Source organism: Apus apus, chromosome 5 (assembly GCF_020740795.1).
Source record: "Apus apus isolate bApuApu2 chromosome 5, bApuApu2.pri.cur, whole genome shotgun sequence".
Classification (NCBI taxonomy): domain Eukaryota; kingdom Metazoa; phylum Chordata; class Aves; order Apodiformes; family Apodidae; genus Apus; species Apus apus.
The window spans coordinates 61,069,598-61,095,373 of NC_067286.1; the positions used below are offsets into that span (position 1 = coordinate 61,069,598).

Genomic DNA, 25,776 nt, shown 5'->3' on the forward strand with positions numbered 1-25,776 from the left:
CTGGGAAGAAGGGAGGGGTGGGGTAACATATGCAAGCTCTGCTCTGGGTGTTGTCTGTGTCTTGTGGGCATTGGATTAGTGGTAAATTAAATTATTATTTTTTTCCCCAAATTGAGTCTGTTTTGCCCGAGACCTTAATTGGTGAAGAACCCTCCTTGTCCTTTGTCTTGACCCATGAGCTTCTAGTTGGCCTTTGCCCTCCCCATCCAAGTGTGTGTGTGTGGCTGGGGGGGTAGTTAAGTGAGCAGCCACAGGGCTGGTTCTTTGTTGTCTGGTTAGACCCAAACCACAACAAGCAGACAGAGGAGGTATCCAAAGGGAAGCCCACAAAGGGACCATTTGCAATCTTGATCAAGAGGAAGGACGTTCTCCTCAAGTGTCTCTACATTCAGAGGCAAAGTCTGGACAATGGACAAAAAGATCTGCAAGTTCAAGGCACAGTCCTCCAACTATGACAGGAATGAAATAAAGGATATTCAATGGGAAAGTAAGCACAAGTGCAGTATGGGCATGTATAGGGAGAAATGTTTCCAAAGGACACGCAGGGAGAAGAAAAGGGGACTCCTACTCTAGGACATTTAAACTGTGTATTACTGAGGTTGGAATGGGCTTCTGGAGATTGTCTACTCCAACCCAACTGCACAAGGCAGCACCTCTTCCAGTTTTTGGCCACCCCCACAGTAAAAACATTTCTTATGTTTAAACAAAATTTCCTCAATTTCAAGCTGTGTCCACTACTGCCTGACTTTGCACCACTTGGGAGAGTCTGGCTCCATCTTCCCCACTTCCACTCCTTCCCACCAAGTATTTACACACATTTATAAGATCTTCCCCCAAGCATTCTCTTCTTCGGGCTAAATGATCCAAGGTCTCTCACAGTCTTTCCTCACATGACAGATGCACCAGTCCCTTGACCACTTTTGTAGCCCTTTGCTGGACTCACTCCAGTAAATCCTTGTCTTTCTTGTACTGGAGAGCCTGCAAGTGGATACAATACTGCAAATGCTCTCTCCCCAGAGCTGATGAACCTGTTAAACAGCACTGGTGCTAGCATTGAGCCCTGGCATACACCACTAGTGACTGGTCTCCAGTTAGAAACTGTACCACCAACCACAACCCTTCCAGCCCAGTAGCTCAGCCAGTTTCAATCCCAGGTCACATCATTCCTTGAATTCACCAGCTTCCATATGTCTATTGGTGGCCTGAGTCAGGATGAGAGAAGAAAGAAACACTGGGGATGTTGTGGGCAGGGTCTGCTTCAGAGCATCCAACCAACAGAAAGTAAGAGGAGGCTTTCTACAAAACATAAACAGGGGGCTGATGATTGCAGGTCTTCATCCTCATGGCAGATTTTAAGTATCTGGACATCTTCCAGAAGAGACACAGCATTGGGGAGGCAGCCCAGGAAGATTTTAGTAATCTGTCTGGAAGTCCCTTCCAACCAATAACATTTCACTATCAATTTTTTTATTCTTTCATAAAGAAAACAGCTTGGCTTAGGCAAAATATGACTCTACCTCACACTATCATTTATATGACAGCTATGTCCTACCAAGAGGCATTATACAAAGTCAGAGAGGAAAAGCCCAGGTATTTGAGGAAAAGTGTTAAAAGAGAAAGGGAATGGAGAATACCTTGACTTGGGAGGCTTCCAGGCAATGGACTAAAGCAAATATATGATAAAAAAGCTATATTGAAGTTTTAAGCAGCTTTAACTAACTCCAGCCTCAGCCAACCTACTTTAACAATTTAAGCACTCAAGTAATTAGAAGATGGCTCAAAGCTGAAACAGCTCAGAGCATAACAATGTTCTATTCTATTCAAGTTGTTCTAAAACTAAAAATAATAAAGGGATGAAAAAGTGAATTAGCTATCTCTCACCTACAGAAGGATATAAACCACTCAACCTTTAAAAAAAAAGTAAATTAGTTTGTATAATGTGTTTTTTTTCTTTGGAGCTCTGAAATTCTAACATTCTTTCAAAGTGTACATTTTAAAAACACAAATTTAAAGAGGTTCTAAGTGAAAATGCTTAAAGCACATCCAATCTCTCAAGATGCTCAAGGTAGAACACCACACCAACTCAGTTTCCATGTGAAACATCTCCTTACCATTTCATTGGCATCTTGTAAAGTGCTCATTAAGCTCTCAGCAAGGTTTGGAAGAGACAATCCTCCTTCTGCTGATCCTGAAAAATATTTTAAGTTACAAATACTAGAACCCATGCAAGCTACGTGAAAGAAAGCCAAGGCCACATCCTTGAACAATTGCTACACAGTGCTTTAGCAAAGTTGAGAATTCCTACTACTGGATGTGTATTATAGAGACATACTTTCAGCTTCCAAGAAAATCACTCTAACACTGTTTTCCAATAAAATTTAGTACCACATGGTACTTGTGCAAGACAGTCCCCACTATTTTCCAAGTTGATCTTCTGACAAAAGAGCAGATTTAATCTTTTCTCATGAGTAAGCAGAAGTGTTTTGTTACGAGACAAGGAAAAAGAGCAATGAGGTCTCTTAAATCCAAAACCATGAATTGGAAGTTAGAGACCAAGCTAATGCTTCCACTTGTATTAGAAAATGTATAAAATGTAACTGCAGGAGACTGGAATTTTATGAAGGAAAAAAAAAATTTAAAAAAATCAATCCTAATTCCAATTTCCACTAATTTGCCTGTTAGTTACCTCTTGTAGGCAGCACCTGTCCAGAGCTGACAAGGACCTCTCCTTCTGAGATGGGTCTGGCTGCAGTTTCTGTGTCTGTCTCTGTGAGGGTGAGGCCACTTTCCTGGGAGGACTGCTCAGAACTAACTGTAGGCACAGGTGATGGAACCTGTGAATTGCAAGGAAGCAGTTCCAAGGACCTCACTGATGACTGCTGAGATGGTAAAATCAAGGCCTCTGGTTCCTCCTCATTAGCCACTGACATCTCACTGCAGTGTAAGAATATGCATTGTGAATACAACAAAACACTGAACAATATAGACTGAAGTCTTAATACTGAAAAAATATTAAATTGCAAATATTTTTTCAATTGAAATAGCACAGCATTTTACAGATCAGCCCAAGAATCAAAATGGTTAAATAACATTATTAGTGAATGGGAAACAAAGTGGCTTACAGGAGAGCTGGGGAGGGACTTTTTAGAAAGGCTTGAAGGGATGACACAAGGGGTGATGGATTAAAACTGGAAGAGGGGAGATTTAGGTTGGACATTAGGAAGAAATTCTTTGCTGTGAGGGTGGTGACACACTGGAACATGTTGCCCAGAGAAGCTGTGGCTGCCCCAACCCTGGAAGTGTTGAAGGGCAGGTTGGATGGGGCTTGGAGCAACCTGGTCTGGTGGGAGGTGTCCCTGCCCGTGCAGGGAGGTTGGGACTAGATGATCTTGAAGGTCCCTTCCAACCCAAACCAGTCTGTGATTCTATAAATTTCTGTTTATAACTAAAAATCACCACGTGCATTCCCACTGAGGTAATAGAAAAAATAAAATGCTAATAATACAATATTTAATTGTTGCTATATTCATTACTGGCAGGTGTAACAAAACCAGCTTATTAAGTACAGTGTGTAACAGGACAGTGAATTTGGACCAGTAAATTCTGAGAAAGGTCCTGTTTCCACATTTTTCTCCAAAATATAACTCAAGCAATTTTTAAAAAAAAGAATCCTGGCTTATCTCAATGCCTCCTGAAATACACATTAATAACTTCTCTACCAACTTCTTGAGGACATACATGGAAATAAAATATTCATTTTTTTTAAGAAATGAGAAAATGGAGCAGCTTGTTCAACTCACAGAGCCTTGGGATGTAATGGTTCTTCAGTTAAAGGACTGGGTTTCTCTTCTTCCAGAGGAAGTTCTGCATCATCCCATGGGTTTGAAAGCTTTGGCTTTTCCATCTCTGCAGCTTCAGAGACCCATTCTGCAGCAGGGGGGCTTGGTGTGGTTGTTCTAGGAGGTGTATTGACAGGGGTAACCACAGGTGTGCCAACATGACTAGGGGCAGCTGGAATCTCAGCTCCTGCCATGTGTGAAGTCAAATTTCAGATCAGAAAGGAAAGCAAGAAGTAAACCTCAGGCAGAGAACTAGTCAGTTCTAGTCAGCTCTTCTAGTTTTTGTGATGCCTTTGACAGTTATGGAGACAAGACTAGATCAAGGCTAGTTTCTTCACAGTACAGCATTGGCATCTGAGGGAGCTGAAATTAACCTCAGGTCCTTACTTCTTTTAATAAGTGAGCCTTCTCTGGATTTTAATAACTAAGCTGCTTTACTTGGAGAATGTAAATTTGGCTTAATTAACATTATAAACACAGGAAGGAGCAAAGAGCTATTTTCCTGATGTGAAGAAGTGTGGAAGGGCTGGGAGGGGTAGAAATCACATAGACCATAAAAATGTGCATTAAGTTTGAAAATAGAATTGTTATCACAGAGAAGATGTTGGCTTTTCATAGGAATTAGCCCCAAATTTTTATACTATGAGTTCCTACTTGAATTATAGCCTCAAGAACATTTAAGCTGAGAGATAATGTGTCTTTGAAGAAGAAAATTAAAGACAGTAGATTAAAGCATATTTGCTACTTCTAAACTTCAATTACTATTTTCACTACCTGTTTCTGTAATTTTTTCATGTTCGTGAACATCCTCACTCGATTCTTTAAGAGACAGAGAAGATTCTGGAGTTCTGACTGGAGGCAATTCTTTTTCTGCAGGTGGTGTTGGTGGTGGTGTGGCCTGGGGTGTTGGCAATGGTGTAGGCACAAGAGACTCCTGAGGGGAAAAAAATTGTAACCACAGTTGTTATCTCAGTGTAAAATTCCTGTCTTACAAGTATCCCCAGAGATAGCTGAGGAGGAGAGAGAAAGGCAGGTTGTCACAGAGCAGGAACAGTTGTTGCTTAGATACATGCTTCATGGATCTAAGTCCTCCATCTGAACATTAAGTTGCACCAGGCTAAATGGCATAGCTGCACAAAATACATTAAGAACCAGTAAATTATGCATTATAATTCTTACATTTAGAAATAATTATGTCTAGAATAGATTATTTCAGTTGGAAGGGACCTACAACCATCATCTAGTCCAGCTGCCTGACCAATTTAGGGCTGACCAAAACTTAAACCATCTTGTTAAGGGCTCCTCCTAAAAACTGACAGGCTTAGGGCATCAAGCACCTCTCTAGGAAGCCTGACCACCCTCTTGGTAAAGACATGCCATTTAGACACCCAGTCTAAATATGAATTCTGTCATCCTGTGAATTTTAATAAAGCATTTGATACACTGTTAAACAAGAAAATATTTTGTGACACCAATAATATTGAGTCAGTCTGATGATTTTATGGTAGGAGAATCAGCTAAAGAGAAGATTGCCAAGCAATAGCCAAGACAGCAAAGCACTAAAATAAGCACAAACATAGCTGTGATGTTCCTTTAAAAATGACAGTGATGGAGATAAATCTGACAGTCAAGTACAGTGGTTGTCATTTAGGCTGCTATGGAGGAATATGATGGAACTTTCCAGGTTTTTCCCAGCCTGTTCTCTGACATTTCCTAAAAAAACCCAACAAGATAATGGGTCTAAAAAAAGGCTTACAGGCCAGTTTTTGAAGAATAAATCCTGAGACTGGTGATTTTTATTAAAAAACCTTTTGGGAAGTGGAACATCTGGCAACTCGTGCACAACTGTGTGACACCATGAACACCAAAGAACTTGGTAACTGCACCTCAAGTTCTATGTTGGAAACTTCATGGTCAGAAGAGGTGGATCAAGAATGCACAAGCTACATATGCAACAACTTCTGCTATAAATTGAGCAGCAATGAAAAACAGGAGGAAAGAAATACAAATGTACAAGTTACCCAAAGGATAACTACTAGCCACAAAGGTGGAAAGACTTTTAAAAAAAACATAATTAGCCACCTGAGGTTCCAAGAAAGGCAGGACAATACCACTACCATAGCACAAGGCACTGAAGAGACCCATGTTGGATACTACCTTACTATTAAAAATGTCTGTTAGCACATTAGTGTTCCCCGTGGCCAAGTCCAGCCTAAATTGGAAAACATAAAAGTGCTGCCCATCAGCAAGGCTCAAAAAATGGTACAAATATGGATGATTGCTTTATTCAGACTAATCAAAGGCCAAAAAGGAGAAAGTAAGCTCTTTAAGTGTGCCAGTGGATACATATAGTAAGGAGAAAACAACCATTTCAGCCTAAGGATGTTTTGGTCTGAGCTGGTACAGAAACAAGAAGGCTTAAGAGGGCCTTAAGTAAACAGAGGATGGTTTTTAGAGGAGGTTGCTAAGTATCTGAAGAACAAACTACAAAGAACAGTCCACTCTAACATCACACCCTCCTTAAGCTGCATTGCAGTGGGGAAGAGCTCTTTAGATGCAGGATGGCTGTTAGGCCTAAAGCAGGGAAATTCTTATTTTTGGCTATAGAATAATTTGCTGGTGCTATACAGGCACTAGGTGGTACTTCAGTCTATATGCACTGTAGAAGAAGAAAATCATTGATCTTGCTTTCAACAAAGCTTTGAATAGTTGGATTTCTAGGCACAGCAATTTTCACATTCATCCCCAAAACATTATACAACACCAGATTGTAGCACACTTATCAAATTAAGAGCCAGCTGTCATTTTATTATCAAAGAGAATAGACAAAATTACTCTGTGTTCCAGGAAGCTCTACTAATCATTTAAGCATTTACTGAAAAGTACTACTTAAAACTTAAAATTAATCAATACCCATTTTTATAGATACTAAGGAATGGCTGGAAGCCCATAAGACCAAAATGAATCATAGAATCGTTTTGGTTGGAAAAGACCTTTAAGACCTTAGAGCACTTTCCAGTACCTGAAGGGCCTACAAGAAAGCTGGGGAGGGGATTTTTACAAGGGCTTGCAGTGAGAGGACAAGGGGGAATGGCCTTAAACTGGAAGAAGGGAGTTTTAGGTTAGACATTAGGAAGAAAATCATCACTGTGCAGGTGGTGAGACCCTGGCCCAGGTTGCCCAGAGAAGCTGTGGCTGCCCCATCCCTGGAAGTGTTGAAGGGCAAGTTGGGTGGGACTTGGAGCAACCTGGGCTGGTGGGAGGTGTCCCTGCCCATGCAATGGGGTTGGATCTAGATGATCTTGAAGGTCCCTTCCAACCCAAACCATTCTATGGTTCCATGATGATGATTCTATTTCTTCTCATAGGAAGGCATTCTCTCTTCATATTTCATTTCTTCACAAGAAAGCACAGTTATTTTTGTTGAAAATGACACAAGCTTTCTCTTGACAACATGAAATTACATACTATGCCTTTCTCTTAGAAATCAGGTATCAGTCTTGTGCTCAGTCTTCAAGTAAATCAATACAGCACGTTATACACAGCACAAAGGAATTAATTATTTTTTTCCTTTTCGAATTTTTTTAAGTTTAATACAGGTAATATTGTTGCTTGCTGGGATATAATAAGGAATAATCAAAAAATGCAAATCATGCACAGTTAGTTCATCATTCTTCTTCTGTCACCTTTGTCTTGCACATAGTTGAACCACCATGACAAGAAAACAACACCCCTCAGAATGGTTAAGGTTGGAAGGGACCTTAAGAGATCATCAGGTTCCAACCTCCCTGCTATGAGCAGGGACACCTCCCACTATACCAGGCTGCACAAGCCTCATCCAGCCTGGCCTTGAACACCTCCAGGGAGGGGGCAGCCACTTCAGTAGGAAAGCTTAAGTAAAATATGCTCTTACCATCACAGTTGTACTTGGAAGAACATTTGTAGCAGGAACTGCTTCCTGAGCCTGCTTGTTACCCAGAAGAACATTTGTAGCAGGAACTGCTTCCTGAGCCTGCTTGTTACCCAGAAGAACATTTGTAGCAGGAACTGCTTCCTGAGCCTGCTTGTTCCCTAGCATGGTCTCAATTATCTCACTGAGAACTTCATTGACAAAATGACTTATCATTTCTGAGTCCACAGGCACGCCAGCATTGACAAAGAGTTGAAATCCTCCACCACCTGCAACTTCAACTGAAAACAAAGAAGCACAAAGCACACATCCAGCATTATCCACTCAGGCTCAGGCAATAGTCACCTACACAACTTATTAAAATTAGCCAAAAATTGAGATAATCCATCTGCTGAGGAGAAGAACTCCTACTTACCAATGTCAGAGGTTACAGTGTCACTGTCTTCACTCTCTGAGGTGCTAACGCTGGGCACTGTTTCTTTCTGAACTGGGTACATTTCACTGATAATTTTTGCCATTATTTCTTGTTCCACCCTAGCAGAAAAAAACCTGTTTAACTATCAGCAAACACCAAGACACACACAAGAACACAAAAGAGTATCCTTGACATAAAATGCAAGGCAGCTCAAAGGAAAGAGAAGGGAAGGGATGGGCTGGGAAGAGAGGAAGGGGAAGGTGTTCTTATGGAGTCATTTCTTCTCCCATATATATTCTCTCACCACTTTGTTATTTTGCAACTCACCAGTTTATCAACCTGTTTTCTATAGTTTCTCTCCTTTGAATCAGTTCATCCAAAACATCAGTAGACTGCTGAGGAGCAGAAGCCACAGGAGGAAACAAAGGACCATTGTATTTTGGGGAGGAAACTTTAAACTCTCCATTCAGCTCCAGAAGAGGCTCAAAGAATTCTGGAATTTCATCCCCCTCCTCTTCCTGATCCTAATAAATAAGTAGTAAATTAAGTTATGGGGCGTTTCTGGAAAGCAATAACATTGAGGTAACTGTCAAGATTTTTGTCTCTGAGAAACATTTGTAGACGTGTCACAGCACACAAACCACGTTCTCCCTTCTCAGTATGTTGTGGTTAATTGATACAATTCTAAACTTCACAAATCATAAATCTGTAGAGGTATAAGGCTATAAGGAACCACTAAGCCAAACATGATTTGGCTCAGATTTCCTGCCTGTGCTGCACAGGGCAGGGAGCCAATGGCAATGCTAATACTTGAGAAATGTACTTGTGACATAAGTCAGGTTGTTTCAATATATACTCCAGAAATGCTCCTCCTTAACGAAAAAACAACAACAAAACTAAATGAAAAGGTTAGGAAGCCTTCTACAGATACTTGTTGGGTTTGGTTTGTGTTTGTTGAGGTTTTCTTAGAAATCTGGCTTTTGCTTTAAAGTCTCCTGTCTGAAAAGATACAGCCCCAAAATTAACAGACAGGCAGTGAGTCAAAATTCTAATAAAGTTACCAGCACTGAAGACTGGGCATGAATAGCTGACACACGTGTCATATGTGTGCTTCCACTTTCAGCAACTTCAGCAGGGGAAAGTTAAAAGATATTTCTGGGCAATGCATTCAGAAGATCCTCACAAGCTCTGAATGTGCAATGAAGATGGGCAGGGACTATCTGTCACATACAGCTCTTTGAAACAGCTTGTTGTTTCCCAGGAAAGGTAGAGAAGCAACAGAATCACAGAATCATTCTTGTTGGAAAAGACCCTTAAGACCATCAAGTCCAACCATAACCTAATTCTACCAACCATTAACCCAGCTCTACCAAGTTCAGTGCTTAAACCGTGTTCCTTAACGTGCTATTTCTAAAAGTTATGGAAGTTACTCTGTGCACGTTACGTTTGACTGTTTCCAAAGATGCCACCCTCCCCATGAGCACATACACAGGTTGGGTGGAGAATGGATTGAGAACAGCCCTGAGGAGAAGGACCTGGGGGTGATGGTGGAGGAGAAGCTCAACATGAGCTGGCAATGTGTGCTGGAGCCCAGAAGGCCAACTGTGCCCTGGGCTGCATCAACAGCAGCATGGCCAGCAGGGCCAGGGAGGGGATTCTGCCCCTCTACTCCACTCTAGAGATCCCACGTGGAATACTGTGTCCAGTTCTGGAGCCCCCAACATAGGAAGGATGTAGAGCTCTTGAAACAAGTCCAAAGGAAGCTGTGGAGGGGATGGAGTATAGGACAAGGGGGAATGGCTTTAAACTGAAGGGTGGATTTAGGTTAAACTTTAGGAATACATTTTTCACTGTGCAGGTGGTGAGACCCTGGCCCAGGTTGCCCAGAGAAGCTGTGGCTCCCCCATCCCTGAAAGTGTTGAAGGACAGGTTGGATGGGGCTTGGAGCAGCCTGGTCTGGTGGGAGGTGTCCCTGCCCATGCAGGGGTGTTGAGACTAGATGGTCTTGAAGGTCTCCCTTCCAATCCAAACATTGTATGATTCTGTGATTAAGTCCCAAAAAGCAGTCACCAGCCCATCATATCATAATGTAACACTTTAGAAATGTCTCCTGATGGATGAGAACCTGCATCCTCCACTCATAATATTAAAAACAAATGTCTCTAATAGTAATATGATCTCCTAAGAAGAAAATTTGGCATGCCAGCAAGAGATGAAGAGCTGAGCCCTAAATTATCAGTGAGAAGCACATGATGTTGCATAAAAGAGCTCACTGTAAGTCTACATTTACTAACATTAATCTCCAACACAATGAAAGGAGAAAAAAGCCTTCTTTTTCCTTACATAAATTAAATTTACTTTTAAACCATAAAATAAGACCCCTCCTATATATTTTCTATGAATAAAAGAACAAATCACTAAAACCAGAAAGAACAGAGAAGGAAAAAAAAATAAAGGAGAATTTTCCTTTCTCCTTTCCAACACAGCATTAGTGCTTCTCTCCTAACTTAATATACTTTAAAACTGAAAAGTCAGGTAGGTCCATCATAGGTTTTACAACAAATAGCTACTGGTGAGCAGGATCCTTCTGGATCTTAACAGTAATAATTCTCCAAAGAAGAGCTGTAACTTGGAAAGCAATCAAACCAGAGTATGTCTATTTGGGTGACAAAGATCTTGAAACCATTCTAGCACAGAAATAAGACAGTGAAGTTAAACATAGAATGGCACTGGATGCCTTGCAAGCTACTAAGCAGTCCATTCTGTTAGGATTTATATATTCATAACCACAGCTCATTCTGACAGCAAATGTAAAGATGTCTTTGTCCAGTGTTTCATTATGCATTTTCTTCTGACTGCATTACTCCATAAATTTTCTTTGATGTTGCCTATTGAGTATAATCTTCTCTGAAAGTATGCAAAACACAAACATCTGGATTAAATAAACCAAGCACATCCAATAAATCTAACACTGGAGTAATTTCTGACAAACTTTTGCAGTCCTCCTGCATTTCTAAATTATGTGCAAAAATATTCTAGATTTAATAGTGCACAAGTCCTAAAGAAAATTATTTTCATTTTGGGGTGATATATTATCTCTGCTGAAATAAAAAAAAAAAAAAGTCAGTATTTAATTATACAGATTGAACTTGGACATATATCACTTCACAGACCAATCCTGAATAATCTGCTCTCCATTCTTTCTACCTCCCTGGAGACTGTTGAAAATATCTATTGTGACTCCCAATCAAAATATGGCATCAGAAAGTCTTTCAGATATGATTGGAATATTAATAATTGTACTTTATAATAAAGTATGAAGCTGAAATTCTATTTTCCAAATGACATTCAAATAATTAAAAAGAACTTTTGAAATTATTAGGTGGTACAGATTAATTTTGTTCCATTACCAAACATGCATACACATGGTGTTTTATTAAAGCCACCCAAAACTTAGCAATTAATTTCTTTTTGACAGATTTCTAAAGCAATTTTCACAAAGTCAGGCTGCATTGCAGGTGGCACCTATGAGCTTTTGTCTGATGAGTTATAGATGTTAAAAACCCAACAACACTGCCATAAAAAGCATCTGTGGGAAATCAGGGACAAGGAAAAAAGTCCCCACCATGCAATTAGGGCACACTCAGAGAGAGGAAAAGCTGTTTCTGATCTTAAATCCCAGAAAGCCTGCAGAATGTGGCTTCTCATAAGAGTTGGAGAGTAGACTCAATAAACCTGATAATCTGTTCTGGGCTGATCAAGCTTCTCCCTCTGGAATAAGGCAGGGTCCATGCCAGGGCTGGCCTTAGGAGAACTGTCCTGTTCTGAAAGTCTGAATGTCATTTGTTGCAGGTGCAACCACTGATCAAAAATAAAGAAGTGTGTAAATCAAAGCTGGAACAGCCTTTTCTGCTTCATTCCACATGTGAATTTTCTTATTGTGAAATAAAAGCAGCTGATTCAGCTATTTTGGAAGATGGAGCTCTGGGTTTTTAAACAGTAGAGGGCCAGGCTGCAATGGGAGAACAAGGCACATCACCTCTTCCTGTGGCAGGATGTGTGTTTTATGAGTTGGGACATGTTTCATTAGCCCACAAAACTGGTAAAACAAATTACTCTTAGGTTAGAATCACAGACTGGTTTGGTTTGGAAGAGACCTTAAAGATCATCCAGTTCCAACCCACCAGCCATGGGCAGGGACACCTCCCACCAGACCAGGTTGCTCCAAGCCCCATCCAACCTGCTCTTCAACACTGCCAGGGATGGGGCAGCCACAGCTTCTCTGGGCAACCTGGGCCAGGGTCTCACCAACTTTGCAGCAAAGGATTTCTTCCTAGTGTCTAACCTCAGTCTCCCCTCTTCCAGTTTAAGGCCATTACCCCTTGTCTTCTCATTACAAGCCCTTGTAAAAAGTCCCTCCCCAGCTTTCCTGTAGCTCCTTCAGGCACTGGAAGGCCACTATGAGGTCTCCCTGGAGCCTTCTCTTCTCCAGGTTGAAGAACCCCAACTCTCTCAGCCTGTCTTCACAGGAGAGGTGCCCTCTGGTCATCTCCATGGCCTCCTCTGGACATGTATGCCTGTGTACACAGATGTCTACAAACACACATACATGTACATACACCAAGCACACATACATCCCAGCCCCTTATCCTGACCTGCCAGAGAGGGGAACAGGATCAGTGCATCAGTGCTGTTTGAGTGCTGAGCTGTGCAGGCCCTCATGTGCATGTATGCAGACATGTAGTGCACACGTGTGTTTATGTGTCTGCCTGTAGCACCACATGCCCTGCCCCAGCACTGGCTGGACCTGGCAGCAGGCAGCTGGGGTCACCTTGCCTCTCTCTGGCTACCAGGGCTAACAACCAGAATTCCACCTCCTAAGTATCTCTTTAATGTATCTCTTCTGTTGGGAAAGGTAAAACAAATCCTAGGGAAAGGAAATGCCTGGGACAGAGTCCTGAGGCCTTTTTGCAATAACCACTAGGGAAACAATAAAAAACAGCACCACAAAAGCCACAAACAAAAAGGAAAAGAAAAAAAAGGATATTTCATACAAATACTTATCATCTTCAGCTCCAACAGAATTAAGTTTTCATAATAAAAGGAGTGTGGGTGGAAGACAATAATAAGTTACTTTCCTGTATAGCTTCTTATGCACATTTTTTCATTAATCTGAAGCCTTTTTTATAACAATAATTTTGCTTCTTTTCATGTCTTAAATACCCCTGCCACTCCAGAGGTTGATTTTATGCTTCCATGTTGTGTTTGCCTTGCACATTTTTAAGAACATTGTCTGTGTGGTCATAGGCCAAACATGTTGCACTTGGAACATTTTTTTGGTATTGTGGTTAGAATCTATCCCATTGCCAAAAATAAAAGATAAAAGCAATCCAGGAGAAAAAGGAAAAAAGAGAAGATTAATAACTATTATTCACACATAAAAAAAATTAGCATTGCAGCATTTCCTTGTGTTAGTTCTTAAACTGATTTATTAAATAGCTTTCACATTGATTTTTATCAAATAAAGCCTTCCTTGTGCAAACAGAACAAAATTGTCCAAACAGATTTAACTCCTCCCCTCCAATAACATCAGCTATTTTTAAAACTAAAAATGAATCAAGCATTTCCCCACTTTTGATAGGTAAACCATCCCTTTAGGTCTGTTTTAATTAAAGCATAATGTTAAAAGCTTAATTTTAACACTAACTCTACCCTGCACTGACTAGTAGGCTATAGGGTTAATACTTCATGTACACTCTAAATCCTGGGATTAGAGGCAATTTCACCTGCTGGTATTTACTGAGTCCCAGGAGCAGCAGGAGGTGGGAGCTGCCACCTTCCACAGAGGCAAGACACTGCACAGCACCTGGGTGGCAGCATCTTGCATCCTTCAGAGGCAGCCTTGCCTTTCCCAGCTGCCAGTGAGCTTCTGCTTCTGCCCTTCATCTGAAGAAGGGAAATACAGGCTGGGTCACCCACCTTGAGCATTTGTCAGCCCCCACTCTGACTGACAGGAGGTCAAGCAAAGGACTTGCTACCTAAAAAAATTCAGCTAAAAAATTCAGAGTATCTCAAATAAACCCACGTTATCATCATCCAGAAACAATGTTGTTAAACATGCACAGACACTCTCATAAGGCACCCAGGAAAATAAACATTTCCTAACCTCTTAGTGGGATCCATGAGATGAGCTGCACACCTGTACTCACATACCCTGCTTGTCTTTGATTTTTAAGGTTACATAATATTTGACAGAAATGAGAAATTATGCTAAAGCACTTCAGGACCTCAAAAGCTCATGCAGATTGTTCTAAGCCACAAGTTTTAAAAGAGAGCCCTCAAAAAATACTTCCACATTTTAAAAGAGAGGTCTCCTCACGTAAAATCTCTAAGAGTATCTTATAAGTGCATTACATTTAGAGTTTGAAATGGTAAAATCTAAGTATGTCTAAGAAATCTAGTGCTATAATCAGCACTAATTTTAAAGGTCTGCTTTTACTTCTCATGGATTCTAACCCATCCAAATAAAAGTTAATGTTTATTGTAATTCTTAAAGGTCCTTTATTTACTAACACACAGCAATTTGAAATACTGTTTATAGCACTGCAAACACTTCACTATTGCTCACAATGTTTATTTTTAAAGTTGCTAGTAAAACAAACTAATCTTCTGTATTGTGCTTTCAGTTATGACAGAATAAGATAAAACAAATGTAAATGGATTTAAAAGGAAAGGACAACTTTGCAATATAATTACCTGTGTGACATCAGTAACATCAATGAAATTAGTTCCTGGAAACTGTGCATCTTCCTCCTCACTATGTACATCTTCTGGAGTCTTATAAAGACAGATTGAAATTGTTAGGTATTTCACAGTGGGGGGGGAAAAAAAAAGCATCAGCAGAAAAACTTAATTACAAGAATGCAATTAAATGACCACTCACTGTTAATAGCCTGAATCCAGAAAAAATGCTTTACCCACCCTACAAGTCTCTGCATAGCATAAAGAGATTATTAGAACTTTCTCTTGTATGCTGACAGCTAAAAGCTGCTGTTACCAAATCGAATGCAGTGTCTCAACATCAGAAGTTCTAGGGCAATAAATGTAGCTCTTGTTAAAAAAATCAGTAAGACAAAATATTGCAAAACACAGCACAAGTCTGCAAGTGTCTTAAGCAACTTTTGTGCAGTTTATTGATATTTAATAATATCCCTTTTAAATCATCATTATTTTAGTCCATGGTCTCTGTCTTATTCAGTGAATGCCTTGATCACAGGGCTCTGAAGGACCTAACTGCCTAAGTCAGAGTAGCAACTAACACAGAGGGAAACAGAAGGTACAATAATTACAAAAACAACAATCACTGCAACACTGTGCCCTCACACTGTCCTGCCTGTGCAACGCACAAGACAGAAGCTCACTGGAACAAACTACATGCCATCCTGCAAAAACATGACCTAGTTTACAACTTGATCACTCTGCATACAGCAGTTAACCTTCTAGTTGCACAGAAACTTTCATTGCTGCTTAGATTAGATTAAAAATACATCTGAAAAGTTCTATGGAGAACAGAGGAGCCAGCTCCAAACACACCAGGCTACCAGTGAAGAGGCTGTGCATACACACCCCTAACCACTCGAGTACAGCCAAGGAGGAGACAGAGGAATGAAGAACATCCTCAAGTCTTCATGCCAGAACACTGGAGCCAGTATAAATAAGATCCACTAAGGGATTAGAATCCTTAACAGGACAGAGAAATGCTGATTTTCTTTTCCTGGAACTACCCAATTTCTCTAAGTAAAACAAGACAATGAGATCATTTTGTGGTCATTTAATATATTTTCTTTTTAAACAAATTTGAATTCACAGACATCTAGAGCAACCAATACCTGTATGACAGCACTGACAGGAGGAAGTGCAGGTTCAGAGCCTGGAAGAACAGGGTTAACACTCACACTGTCACTTGAAACACTGTCAATATCCACATTTGGTAACACCTAGGACAGAAAAAAGTACCAATCTGAAAATCTAGGTATTCACTCAGCTACTATCACTGAACTTTCTAGATTCTCTCTTCCACTTCCTACTGAGACACTAAACTCCAGTGACCTCCTTTTCTCATGTCTGTATCTGATAACTCAAGTGTAAGAAACAGAATTCTGTAATGCACAAAAAAACTAATCCCAGAAGCGTTCACCTCTTCTCTTGTGGTACCTGATTTCACTTGTTCTCTAATCCTGTTACTTTGTCTTGCATGTGACAAAAGGTGAGTGCAACTATTTAAACAGCAGATGTGTGTTTGACTTGCAATCCATTTGTACTATGTTGGCCTACAAGCCACTGTGTGGGCTGGTTATTGGCTTCACGTTGTCATTCATCTGGCATAATAAAATAAAGGGGTAATTGTGTAACAATATAGCTTGTAATACAGGCATGCTCATTAGAGCAGCAAAACATGGGGTTTTTAAGAACAAAAGTTTAAATGCTTGCATAATTCTTTGGGGGGGGAAAAAGTCACCTCAGACATTTAAGAACTGGGTGAAGGAACAGCAAAATGGATGTGGGTGGAAAACAGTGATCCAGGGAGGGAATAAATCACACACACTACCTGTATTTAACTTTGAGTTCTATGAATCACTTGTATCTGAAAGGCGTGTGTAGGAGTGTGTATTTCTCAACAACTTGAATCCAAAACAACGAATATGTAAGAAACATTAACTTCCTTGACAACTGACTCATGTAAAAAATAAAAAAACCAAAGCCAACCAACCCACTAGGTAAGGATTGCAAAGGCTCATTAATCAGCAGTGAAATTCTTGAGTTGACTATCAGCTTGAAAAGAAGTCTTAAAGTCTAAAGCATTAATCCAAGAAGACTGACATGTATTTTAATACTTTTTTAATTCACAGTTGGTTCTGGCTCAAAAATCTCATTTAAAAAAAGAAAACATAGCATAGAACTATTTTACAAACACCCTGCATAGGTGACTTACAAAACAAATAGCTTTCTATTCTGGTTAAACAATAAAGATAATTGTTAAGATATTAATATTAGCAAAGCATGACAACTTTTTGTTCCCTTCATTCTATATGTTTCTATTTCATACTGAAAACCACCTACTGGTGCCAAAGTTACTGATGGATGAGACTGTCTTTAGTTAGCATTGATTAAAATAAACAATGATCATTCTTGCCACACACCTGCACAGTCAGCTGAGGTGGATCCTTTCCCTCTGATCTTATCTCTACCACAGCTATGTTTGGTTTTTTTACCTCCTGCAGAGGTTTTGGTGGCACTTCAGGAAGAGAAGGTGTAACTGCAACAGGTTGTGCTTTACCTATCACCAATCCAGCAGGCTGCAGTGAGATGCCACTCATCTGGGTCTGACCTAAGGACAGTTTAAAAATAAAGATATACACAAATCTCCCAAGTCAAGAAATTAATACATTAATTAAAATTAAATCCTGGGTGCCTGTGTTCCACATGAGACAGACTATGTAACTGCAGACTAATTAACAGGTCCCCTATTAACACTAGCTAAAGCATAGTGCTTTACCAGGTAATTTTAAGGCTTTCCCAGCAGAAACTGTAAACTCAATACTGACATGTTTTGAAATTATTCCTTTTTCTTTACTATGGTGACACCTACTGCTGAAAATCGGAATAACTACATTGTGTTTGCTGTTCAAAAATTATATACCATGCTCCCCCCACCTCACATTTTCTTAACCATATTCAAAATATTGTTACATTTCGTATGGCATCCCACAAGTTTTAATTTGAGATAGCCTTTTAAAACATAATTCTCTTTTAAAAATGCCAATATAATACCAAACCTTGGCAAAACAAGGCCTATATAAAGGTTTTATTGAAGGTTCAAAAATACAGAAGCCATGACAATGCATTTAGTGTTTGGCACAATCCTACTGAAATTGTTGGGCTTAGTCATTGTAGGTGACAAGAGGAAATGGCCTCAAGTTCTGCCAGGGCATGTTTAGAGTAGATATTAGAAGAAATTTCTTCACTGAAAGGGTTATCAAACACTGGTACAGGCTGCCCAGGGTGGTGGCTGAATCACCATCCCTGGAAGTGTTTAAGAGATGTGTAGATGTGGGGCTTGGGAACACGGTTTAAGCATTGGACTTGGTAGAGTTGGGTTAATGGTTGGTAGAGTGAGGTTATGGCTGGACTTGATGGTCTTAAAGGTCTTTTCCAACCAGAATGATTCTGTGACTCTGTAAATGTTGAATACAAGAGCAAATTATTCAGTTCCTGCTTATGTGGATACCAAACTTAAAGCCAGAGCAAGAATCCTAGACATGTAAATTGTACCAAAGAAGGTATGTGCAGCCAAGAAATAATTGCTCTGTCAGGTTATCACCAGACTTATGGCATGAAGAATTAAGAGAACCAGATAATTTTAAGCTGTTCCCCCACGTAGATTTCCCACAAAAAAAGGGCAGCTGCAAATCTCATGGGCCAGAGGAAATCACTGGCTTCAGATGAAGTTTTATTTCCACCAAGTAGCAGTCATTCATCTTCACAGATCCCTTCCACAGGTTATTTGCTCCTACCTAATGGAATAGCCATGGGAATTAGGTGACCTTCAAGGAGACCTGAGCCTGCAGGTACATCTTGACTTGGACTAAAGAGGTACTGATTTTCCTGGCTAAGTGCATATAAAGGATGCTGCTGCTTAGGGCTGGTCACCACCGTCTGTGCACGAGGAGTCTGTGTTCTTGCTGACTTCACCTTTGTGCCTGAAACAACAGCAGACAAACCCACACACCATCAGTGCATGGGCAAACAAGACAATATCACACACTACTAATTTAAGCCCTTCAACTGAAACAATTCCACGTTTTACTGCGGGATGGAGGGAGCAAGGGAGCGAGACAGGAAGGTGGAATATAAAGGCCACAGAGTCGGAGTGGTCAGGGTTGGAAGGGATCTCTGAAGATCATGCAGTCCAACTCCTCCTGCTAGAGCAGAATCATCTACAGTAGATCATACAGGAACATGTCCAAAAGTGTTAAGTTAGACGTCACAGCACTCACAGCAATAAAGGAATTACAAATCACAATTTTCAAACATCCGAGTCTAGGAAATAAAGGCACATAACTGTGAAGAAAAGGTCAGAGGGATGGAAATAGACTGGAATGAAACATGCAGTTTAGCAGCTAACAAGGAACTCCTGATTTAGGTTTGAAATACAGCGTTGCAACAGCATGCAAGTCTGGCATGCCAAGAAGATAGAGTATAGAACAAGAGATAGTTTGGCTGTATTCATCAGATTAACTGCCTCAGTTTTATAAACCTGCAGTTTGTCTCTAGCCAAAATATAGACAGGTACTCAACTGAACAGATACAACCCACAAACTCCTGGTTTAACAACTCCTTGCTCCTGGAATACAAAGCCATAATTAATACCTGTAAGTCTTGATTTGTCATGTTGAGGAAGCACTGAATTTTGGTTCAGTTTTGAAAATGTATTGTTAAATAGCCACCCAGAAGTAAGCTGTACATAACAATGCCTTAAGCATATAGCAGAGGAGAAGATTTATTGCAGTGATGCATTTCTCACTAGACAGTCATGAAGGGTCTTATTCAACTTCTGTTCTTTACAAAAAAATAGGTATTATTAGGCAAATAATTAACTTTAACCTAAATGAATAAAAACTGCTTGAAACATGCCCAAAAAAAGGAGAGAACAATCATTCAAACAAAAGTGCTTCTACTTTGTAGGCATTAGGAAAATAAACCTGAAAGAAATCACATGGATAACCAATTCCCAAACTTCACTACAGCTGGAAAATGTCACCTTACTCCTGTTTCTGACCATCACCCCTCCTGTATTAATGGCCAGTTAACACATGGCAACAAGCACTTTGTAGCTCTATTCACATTTAATAGCTTCCTACTTAACTGAGGAAAAACTTTCAACTATTATAAAACTGAGAGATAATAAAGACTGATAATATGAGTCCTAAAAACAAAGGCAATCCACTCAAGGAATGGAATTTTATACACACAAATTAGGGGTTGGAAGCCCAGAAACAAGAACAGCAAGACATAACTTTTCAGTGAACAAGAACGGGTCAGAAAGAAGTGTCCCTGAAAAAGGCTTTAAGGTCATGTTGGGTAAGAAATGCAATGAGAAATCACAATACAGTGCTGTGGTCAAAGGGACAAATGTACTCTGCAGATGCCTCAGCAGGCTGAGGTGGAGCAGAAGATGACTTCCAAATATGATAATACTGCACAGAGTTCTATTTCTGTACCTCTGTAAATATTAAAATAGATTAGACATCAAAGGGCCTTTTTAATTTTTTGAAGGAAAATCAACCAAGAACTGAAGTAGCAGTGAACTGAAGCCAAAAACTCACTATAAATCAGATACTAAACTTGAAGAGTCCCGTTGACTTTTGAACCATAAGGTATCGAGCCATGGGAGGAAGTAATTAAGGGCAGAATTTCATAATGTCTTTAAATGATGAGCACGTGCCTTTCTGCAAAGCACAGGTTAGCCAGAAAAACTGTTCTTCAGTCAAAGACAAATTACTGGACTCAGTAACATAAATAGATACAGTTCAGTGGCTTGTGATTTAGAAGAGGTCATAGCACATGATCTAACAGTCCCCCCGGCCTTGAACTTTTGAGTAAAAGCAGACATTGGCAACAAGTCTGCAACACTGCCAACTTGTAAAAACAAGGTTCTCCCAGTGAGAATGATTAAGAACTGTATACACACAGCACCTCATTTTAATTGCTTTCAACTTTTCATTTCCCCCTGAAAAGTTTATTTGCACTAGGCAGAAACCAGACATTTAATTAAACTTAGCTTTAAAAAAAAAAAAAAAAAGGTGTTTTACATATATTTATCAGTTCAAATTATGCAAGAAAAGAACTCCAACTTTTTTTTAGAAATGCTCTCTTACTCATAAACGTGTTAGTTGGATGTTTTTTCCAACTTCCCAGAAGAAACTAAGTATTAGTCACTACAGTTTATTTGCAAAAAGAAAATGGTTGAGAAAGTTATAAAATAACTGGAAAGAGACTCTCCAGATGGCCATTTCAGTCTTAAATAAACATCCTTATTCTAGCACTAATTTAAAACAAGCTCAGTGAACTGCTCTAAGAAAATAAAGTAATTTAATAAGTCTGGATTTTCCAGCCAATCAAACCAAGGCCAACAACTTCCAATAATTTTTAAGCCTTTGAGTCACCTGCTTCACCAAGGCCAGGAAGGGAATCTGTGGGTACAGATCCATGAAGGAAAGTACTAATCATGCCTAATATAAGTAAGATTGCTTGCTTGCTTGCTTTTTTCAAGAAAGTGGTGCTTTAAAGTGCTCATTTGACCTTGCTTCATTTTATGTTCCCTCCTACTATAGAGCAGTACAGACCTGTTTCTAAATGTTATTCTTCCCTGCCATAACAGCATCTTTCAGAATAGCAGCTCTCAAAACCATGTAACTGTTGTGTCTTCAAGAGACCTATGTGAAACACAGACATGTTAATTTCCATTTTATTGGCAAGATATAGGAAAGCACAAAAATTAAGCAGCTTGACCAACTGTCTTGTAAGAAGCATCAAAGACAAGTAATGCCAATATCAAAGGCTGACCTCAGTCTAAAGCCATTAAAACCATGGAATGGTTTGGATTGGGAGGGACTGTAAAGACCCCCTATTTTCAACCCCCTGCCACGGGCAGGGACACCTCCCACTAGACCAGGCTGCTCCAAGCCCCATCCAACTTGCCCTTCAACACTGCCAGGGATGGGGCAGCCACAGCTTCTCTGGGCAACCTGGGCCAGGGTCTCACCACCCTCACAACAGAGAATTTCTCCCTCAGATCTAACCTCAATCTCCCCTCTTCCAGCTTAAAACCATTACCTCTTGTCCTCTCACTACAAGCCCTTGTAAAAGCCCCTCCCCAGCTTTCCTGTAGCCCCTTCAGATACTGGCAGGCTGCTATCAGGTCTCAGGACACACATTAATTGGAGTGCTACTCTTGTAAGTGACATGCAAAAAAATTCCATATTCTTCCTTTCTTCCCTTAGATAAGAATATAAGGGGGTGTCTTATTTTACTTGCAGCCAAGAGAAGTGACAAAAACATAACATTCTGTAACCACAGTCTGATGCAAAATAGAGGAACGAGTTTTGCTGCAGCTTTATGATTGCAAACACACAAGCTGCTGTACTGCTGGAGGATGACTTAAGGACTTGGAACAGAATCATTTCGGGTAAAGGCTATCCAGAGTTCATTCTGGTTTCAAGCAAATAGCTTTTAAACTCTGTTTGTCACACGTAGGAGTTCTGGAAGATTAAATGCGGCGTGGATCCAGTACACAATTTTCTCTTTCATTTCTCTTTGCCTCCAACAGAAAACAAGCTATAGCACAGGAGCAGTTTATTACAACTGCAACCTGTACCTTTACCTTTCACTGACACAGCTGAATTAAAAACATACACAGCAGAAAGCAGTTAGTACCATTTGATCAAATGACCTACTTCTTATAATTAGATTGCGGGGCCACTTTTTCTGCCTCTTTACAAGGCGTTGTTTCTGGAATGATGAAATTGGCCTCCATGGAAAGGTTGTGACCTTCTATAAAGGACAAGAGGCCAATAAATATAGAAGAAAAATGTCATTTAGGACTCAGCAAAAGCAGAACTGCTGATTAAATATTTTTAAAGAAGTGTCTGTTCTCAATCCAAATCTTAGAGGTCACTGTGTTGTTGTTATTGCTACACTAAGTGCTTAGAAGCACAGATTTTATTCAAAAAAATCTCTCCAGAATGAACTATGTTACAGGTGTTCAGCATAACCAGAAGTCCAAAAGAGTGATATATCCTTCTGGTCCTTCAAATGAGTATACTGACATTCTTCACAAAGAAAGGAAGTGGTTCAAAACAGGTCAAATAAAAAATATAAGCAACAAGCAGTTATCATACACCACATTCTTCCATTTTTACAAGAAATGAAGTTCTGAAAAGTCTTGTAGATTTTTGCCAGGACTGTCACACACATTTTCCAGGAGGTTTATGAGAATTACAAACACTTTCTATCAGTAATGCTTTCTCTCCATGGATCAAAACTGGACTCCAGAGGACTGGTCACAAAGCATGGCATATAGACTATGCTAAGCTGAACAACAGAGTCTTGCCCTATTTTGAACATTTCCCATCATAATGTCAATAACCCCACCCAAACACAACAGCAGTGCTTGTCTGCAAAGACATAAAGAGGTTTTATACCATACATGGCCTAAAACCATGGTCTCATCAGGTAACTGCTTCCTCACGTTAATCTCTTCTATTTCATACAGCTATAATAAAAAAACCTCAGACACCATCTTTTAAACATGACAGCTAAGATTGCATCAAGCATATTTTCCCTGCATGGGTAACAACAGCATAAGTGCAAGAAGCACAGAGGGAAGCAAACTAATATTTTTTCACTGATGCTCTCATCCTGCTAAGCAGCCTGTGCCCACTATCCCTTTAACTGCCTCTTACACATAACACACTCTTGCTCTCCATCATCATCTTTTACCACGTCATTTGCCCACTCTCTCCTGAAGTGAGAAGAAAAATAAGCCCTTGGGTTTTTTTTGTTGTTGTGGTTTTTTTTTATCTGCCCTCCACTGCAACTTCCTCCTCTTGGATTTCCCAATCCCCATCATGTTTTGTTGGTTTCTTGCAATGTTTTTCACTACCTTACCATGTGTAAAGCAACTGGTATCTTGACTAAACCCTTTTCAGGACAGATATGGGGAAGGATGAGAAGTTCCCCCAGAGCTTTAATCATAATGAACACAGCAAAGTGCAACCACTTTGGAAGTATCTTTGACTAAACTTCATCCCTCATTACCAGCATTTCTAGTAATTTAAATTAACAGCAGTAATGACATCTAAATCTCCCCATAATCCTACACATTCAGGTTTTTTAACAGCTCAATTAAAGATTAATCTTACTTTATGTATTAAGAATAAGTAGGTTTTGACAGGATAACTAGGAAATAAAAGATATCTAAGTAAAACAGACAAATCTAAACCGTGCTATTTCAAACTGCAATGAATGGATGAATTTCACTAGAGCAAACATAACCTTCTACTAACTCAGGTAACTGTAGATAAATTTTATCTAACATCAGATATTATACAGTTTAATTTTTTAAGTGTTATTTGTATACATTTTTAATAGGTTAAAAAATTAAATCTTCTAATCTTGATACTTTGCCTACAAAACAAATGAATGGAATTAATTATTAATCAGCTAGTAACCTTTATCAGTCAATTAAATAACTGTAAAAAGTTAGCACAAAAAGAGCTCCATGTCACATTTCACCCTGACCTGAGTAACAAAAGATGTTTTACCTGCATTTAGTGACCTCAACCAATGCTTACAATTAACACATTTCAGTATTTTCATGTTAATAGAGCTCATTTTCAAACCCATCCATGTAAATTTTCATATTGCAATCCACATATTAGAGGTGGGAAAAGAAATATCACAATTCTTAAATGTTTCAAATCTCAGTAGATTTCATAACTTCAAATTAATTAATCATTTAAATGACATGATTAGATAAACCTGACACAAAGAATCCATCTCAGTGACCTTTAGGAAAGCTGAGTTAGTTTCTCAACACAGTAAACTTTCAGGTGTTTATGTTGTTACTTTGAGCAATTCAGCTCTTTAAAAGCTGGGCAATAATAAATATTTACTAATTAGTTTATTAAATTTAGAAATGAATATGACTTCAACAATTTAAAATAACTGAGACACACAAAGCAAATCTGAGAATCTACTGATATTTTTCAGTTTTGGTAAGAGCATCTTCTAACCCTATTGCAGTTGCTTAAGCTTTCCACTGAAATGCAGATGATGTAGGATTAAACAATTTCATTTATAGAAGGAATTTCTAATGGCAAAAAGTGGGAAGAAACACTTCATCCACATCAAAGCATTGCTTACCTCTAACACGCTCTATCACCTTGGGTCTTTGAAGCTTAGATTTGGGAGAGGGAGAGTTGAATCTCAGATATGGTGCTTTTTTAAGGGTGCTACGATGGCCCTGGTAAATTGGTTTCCCATAAACTTGCCACAGATAATCTTCATTTGGTATCATTGCACTTCTGCTCACATGACCCTGACACATCTGCAAAAAAGTAGTTTACAGCTCTTCAGGTAGGAAAATTTGAACATATCAATAGTGATGCAAAAGTCCAGAGGGGAAAAAAGTAAGAAGTTCTGCAACAAACAATATACATTGCAAGCACACATGAAAACTCAGCCATACATAAAAGCAGCTTCCTGACAGCTGAATAAAACAGCAGGTATTGGGCAAGACAAATTCATAGACCTCTTGGAAAGGGTCCAGAGAAGGGCCACCAAGATGATCAAAGGCCTGGAGCAGCTCTGCTATGAAGACAGGCTAAGAAAATTGGGGCTGTTCAGCCTAGAGAAGGCTCCAGGGAGACCTTAAGAGCACCTTCCAGTACTTGAAAGGGCCCTACAGGAAAGCTGGGGAGAGGATTTTCATCAGAGAGGATAGTGATAGGACAAGGGGTAATGGTTTTAAACTGAGAGAGGGGAGATTT

The 25,776-nt window shown here is 39.6% G+C and overlaps 1 protein-coding gene across 7 annotated transcripts in view; it reads right to left on the bottom strand.

The window, feature by feature from the left end:
• KIAA0586 (KIAA0586 ortholog) overlaps window positions 1–25,776 on the bottom strand; it is a 102,567-nt gene that overhangs the window by 62,347 nt on the left and 14,444 nt on the right. For 6 of the 7 annotated variants that reach the window (XM_051622645.1, XM_051622642.1, XM_051622641.1 and 3 more), the window contains exons 15-26: window positions 25,151–25,334; window positions 18,739–18,924; window positions 17,365–17,552; window positions 16,054–16,161; window positions 14,921–15,001; window positions 8,492–8,688; window positions 8,165–8,283; window positions 7,753–8,030; window positions 4,614–4,773; window positions 3,801–4,026; window positions 2,687–2,934; window positions 2,112–2,188 (exon numbers count right to left, since the gene is read on the bottom strand). In XM_051622645.1, the coding sequence (XP_051478605.1) occupies window positions 2,112–2,188; window positions 2,687–2,934; window positions 3,801–4,026; window positions 4,614–4,773; window positions 7,753–8,030; window positions 8,165–8,283; window positions 8,492–8,688; window positions 14,921–15,001; window positions 16,054–16,161; window positions 17,365–17,552; window positions 18,739–18,924; window positions 25,151–25,334 (2,052 nt within the window). The remainder of the gene's footprint in view (window positions 1–2,111; window positions 2,189–2,686; window positions 2,935–3,800; window positions 4,027–4,613; window positions 4,774–7,752; window positions 8,031–8,164; window positions 8,284–8,491; window positions 8,689–14,920; window positions 15,002–16,053; window positions 16,162–17,364; window positions 17,553–18,738; window positions 18,925–25,150; window positions 25,335–25,776) is intronic. The other variant, XM_051622643.1, reaches the window with a different exon arrangement.